Source organism: Teleopsis dalmanni, chromosome 2, assembly GCF_002237135.1.
Source record: "Teleopsis dalmanni isolate 2A chromosome 2, ASM223713v2, whole genome shotgun sequence".
NCBI lineage: Eukaryota > Metazoa > Arthropoda > Insecta > Diptera > Diopsidae > Teleopsis > Teleopsis dalmanni.
The window spans coordinates 166,149,702-166,153,253 of NC_051847.1; the positions used below are offsets into that span (position 1 = coordinate 166,149,702).

Consider the following 3,552-nt stretch of genomic DNA (forward strand, 5'->3'; position numbering starts at 1 on the left):
GTAGATAAGCCCATCACGTTAAAACAAATGCGTTTCAAATACACAAGATAACAAACAATTGCAGAAAAGAAAACAGCAGCTCAACTTGGAAATTCCAATACTTGGTAATTAAGCAAACACAAAACGTTCTGGCCAAGTTTAAACTGCAGCTCCAGTCGCATTCTACTGGATTGCATTACCAACAGTTGTAAGTGCAACTGCCGAGTGTTAACATGGGAGCTATATCCACGCGTTTAATTTACATAGCAATTTTCTTAGTAATCGCCTGCGTTTTTGTCAGCACTCATCGCATGCGTGATAAGGAAAAGGATAAAGATCGAGTACGGGAGAAACACCATGTGTTAATACAGCGCATACGTACCACAAGTCAATTTTTGAGAAACAATTGTAGTTGCCTAAGCGAGTGGAATTGTGGCTGCTGTGCCAATATAATTAATACTATTTTCAATTTTAATCAAAGTAGTGAGTAATTATTAGTCTACTTAATAAATACTACTGTTCATAGCTTTTTTTAATTTTTTAACTTATCCTATGTTTAATAATAGTATGTGCTCGTTGGACAACAAATCAGGACTTATTTGACATACGCACAGATATAATTTTGAATGGTGATACGATTTTGACAAATCATTTTTCTGGTAATGAAATACCGCCTTTTTGTATACCACTACCGGTGCCGCTTCCACTACCGCTTTCCGGCTGCTTGAAATTGCATGGCATAAGGCAGCATAGCGACACCAGTACACTCCATGCATGCAGCAATGCCACGTTAAATTTTCTTAGCTTTGAGTTGTTAAACTTCCAATTAGCCTGTATGGATTTCAGTGTTAGAGGCATTGAAGTCGTCGATGACTCCAACGATAATGGTGTAACAACAACAGCTAATCCTGAAATATCATTAGGAGTTGTAGATGAAATAAACTCCACGAATAAATGAAATAAATAAATCTATACTGCACATAAGCACAGATCAGATACCTTCAAGGCACATTATCTTATCATACAACTCTAATTATATTATTTATATACATATATCATTAATGAAATTAATTTTTTATATTTATTATAATTATTGAATAAACATTTTATTATTTATTACATGTAATAATTTACATAATCTTATTATTGCAATAAAAGTACATAATTGGCTTTGCATGAACTTAAATAACATTTACATTAAAAAATATTTTCATTTGCAGTTTTAATATATAATTGACTTTAAGCAAATATATATAGTAATATATATTTAAAAATAAATAAAATTTAAAATATAATTAAGTTACATTGTTTGTATAAAATGCACTACACATACGACAAAAATATTAAAATACAACATAAAGCATTTGTTTATTATAACTTAATTTTTTATATACATTTTTGCAATTTTGTGTCTAACATCAAAAATAAGTGCAATATCAATTATAACTAAAAGGGAATATTTTTTTATTTAATTTCCTTGTGTTAATAAAGAATTTATATGATATAAATTTAGGATTCTCAATTAATATGTGGCTTTGTTAATTAACAAGCATAGCAGTAAACACTTCTATTTCCCTAACTTTGAATTAGTTTTATTTTTATTTAAATTAAAAATTTGTTATTAATATACGTGAATTTCTGCAGATCAGAATTCTTGACATTTGTAATACAGAAACCAACTATGGCAACAATAAGCATAAAAAATATCTCCTTGTGTCTAAATTGCCTTCTAACCTCAGTTTAATATACGTTTAGGTTCTTTAAATGCTATGTTTCACATAGCATGGAGAAGTTACGAAGAATCCCACAACAACAACAGTAGATATCTTCGATGTTTGTATGCAAATAAGAACAGCTTCTTCTTAATGCCCGTTTCCATTAGTTGGATATAGGGACGCAAAATAAGAAATAAACACATACACATTATCTAAAACTTCTTTTATATATTTAATTGAATTAATTATCTAAAATGAAATTTGGACTATCAGGGTCTATTACTACCTGAATTACGATACTATCACTGCACAGTGAACCCATTTAATATAGATTATATATTGTAGATAAGTAAACTTGAAATCTTGTCATGCTCTACACTACGACATGGCAACATCTTCAATAAAATCTAAATGGATATTTTCTTAAAATAAATATATTATTTTTTACTCGAAACGTAATATTGATTCATACGATAAAATTGATAATGCGAAATGCACATAAATTTAAATCAGTGATTCGAACCCGAACTAAATCGTAAACCGATAGCCGATAATTTTTTTAAAAAGCAAACCGGCATTGAAAACCGAAAACATATATCGGTTTATTTCGATTCAACATCGTGCAGTGCGGTACTTGCTTATTAGAGAACATGGGCATTACTCTTCAGTTATCAAAACTATTGAATAAGAATAAATCGTGATTTCAATCACTATTTGTGATAAATATAAAATACATAAAAAAATATTTATGCAGAACTAAACCAAAAAAGCCAGGCTCTCTCTAAGCGCTAGTTTCAATTTTCAATAATTTTACCTAAAGACATAATTTTAATATATTTTTTAACTGTATAAATGGTTATGGATTTAGAAGAATTTGAAAGACCTATAGACGAACATGAATCTCTTGTCGCAAAAAAGACTAGAAGTGAAAAAAACGATTCTATTAAACACGCTAAAGAAAATCGAAGAACTAACTGTTCATTGCAAGAGATTCAGAGAATTATTTAATTAACAAGAAAGGATGGTGAGAAACTGGAACTTCCCAACTGAAGTTCCTGAAGTTTTAAGATATATTAATTTTATATTGTAAAATGCACACCATTTAAAAACATATTAACAAACAAAGCAAAAAAATAAAAAAAAAAAATTGTTGCAATTCGGATCATTGCTCTGTTCAAGGAGAACCCTACTTGTTGTGAGCAGCACTTAGTTGTCGATGGCAAATGGCTTAGATTTTTATCTACTGCTTATTGTAGTGATTTACAATATACATTAGGGTGTCCCAAAAAATTCAAATTCTTTATTTTTTTAAACCTTACGCATTTCAGTGGTAAAAGCACCTTATTAGGATTTGTGTTTTCTGAATTCCATGAAGGTTTACGAAACAGTCGACACATATATAACATTAACCAAAATTTTGTAATAAATATTCAATATTGAAATAATCAGTTTTATCGCTATACATTCGCTTAGTTTTGATTAGAGTTAGTGTTGCTGAATAACAAAAATTACTATTTATATACTAGTATATACTATATATATATATATATATATATAATATTTTGATTTCATATAAGGTATTCGTTAGTACTTCATTTAACTGCTTTTTAAATAATATATCTGTTAATATGACATATCTGTTATATTTGCATGCTGATAGTTTATATATATATATCGATACACTCTTTTAAATTTTTTTGTAAATTATTAATATTCTATTTCTAATAATTTAGTAAATGTTTGCAATAATGAAAGAAAGTGAAATTAAAACTTATTTAATGTTTGTTAAGAAGTGATATCAGTTGCTTTTGCGTAGTGCATTTACTTGCTTATCATTTTTCCGATTGATTTGCATATT

At 28.4% G+C, this 3,552-nt stretch overlaps 1 protein-coding gene across 1 annotated transcript; it reads left to right on the plus strand.

Annotated features, from left to right (window-relative positions):
* The first annotated feature begins 200 nt into the window (after window positions 1-200).
* Window positions 201-1,031, plus strand: LOC119683588. Its single transcript, XM_038097360.1, has 2 exons — window positions 201-462; window positions 546-1,031. The coding sequence occupies exons 1-2, from the start codon at window positions 213-215 to the stop codon at window positions 935-937; spliced, it is 642 nt and encodes a 213-aa protein (XP_037953288.1). The 5' UTR covers window positions 201-212; the 3' UTR covers window positions 938-1,031.
* Window positions 1,032-3,552: the final 2,521 nt, after the last annotated feature.

Excerpts from the sequence above, each read along its gene's own strand:
- LOC119683588 (XM_038097360.1), top strand. The coding sequence starts at position 213 with ATGGGAGCTATATCCACGCGTTTAATTTACATAGCAATTTTCTTAGTA. Across the intron at positions 463-545 it reads TTTCAATTTTAATCAAAGTA|TATGTGCTCGTTGGACAACA; the intron begins GTGAGTAATTAT and ends GTTTAATAATAG.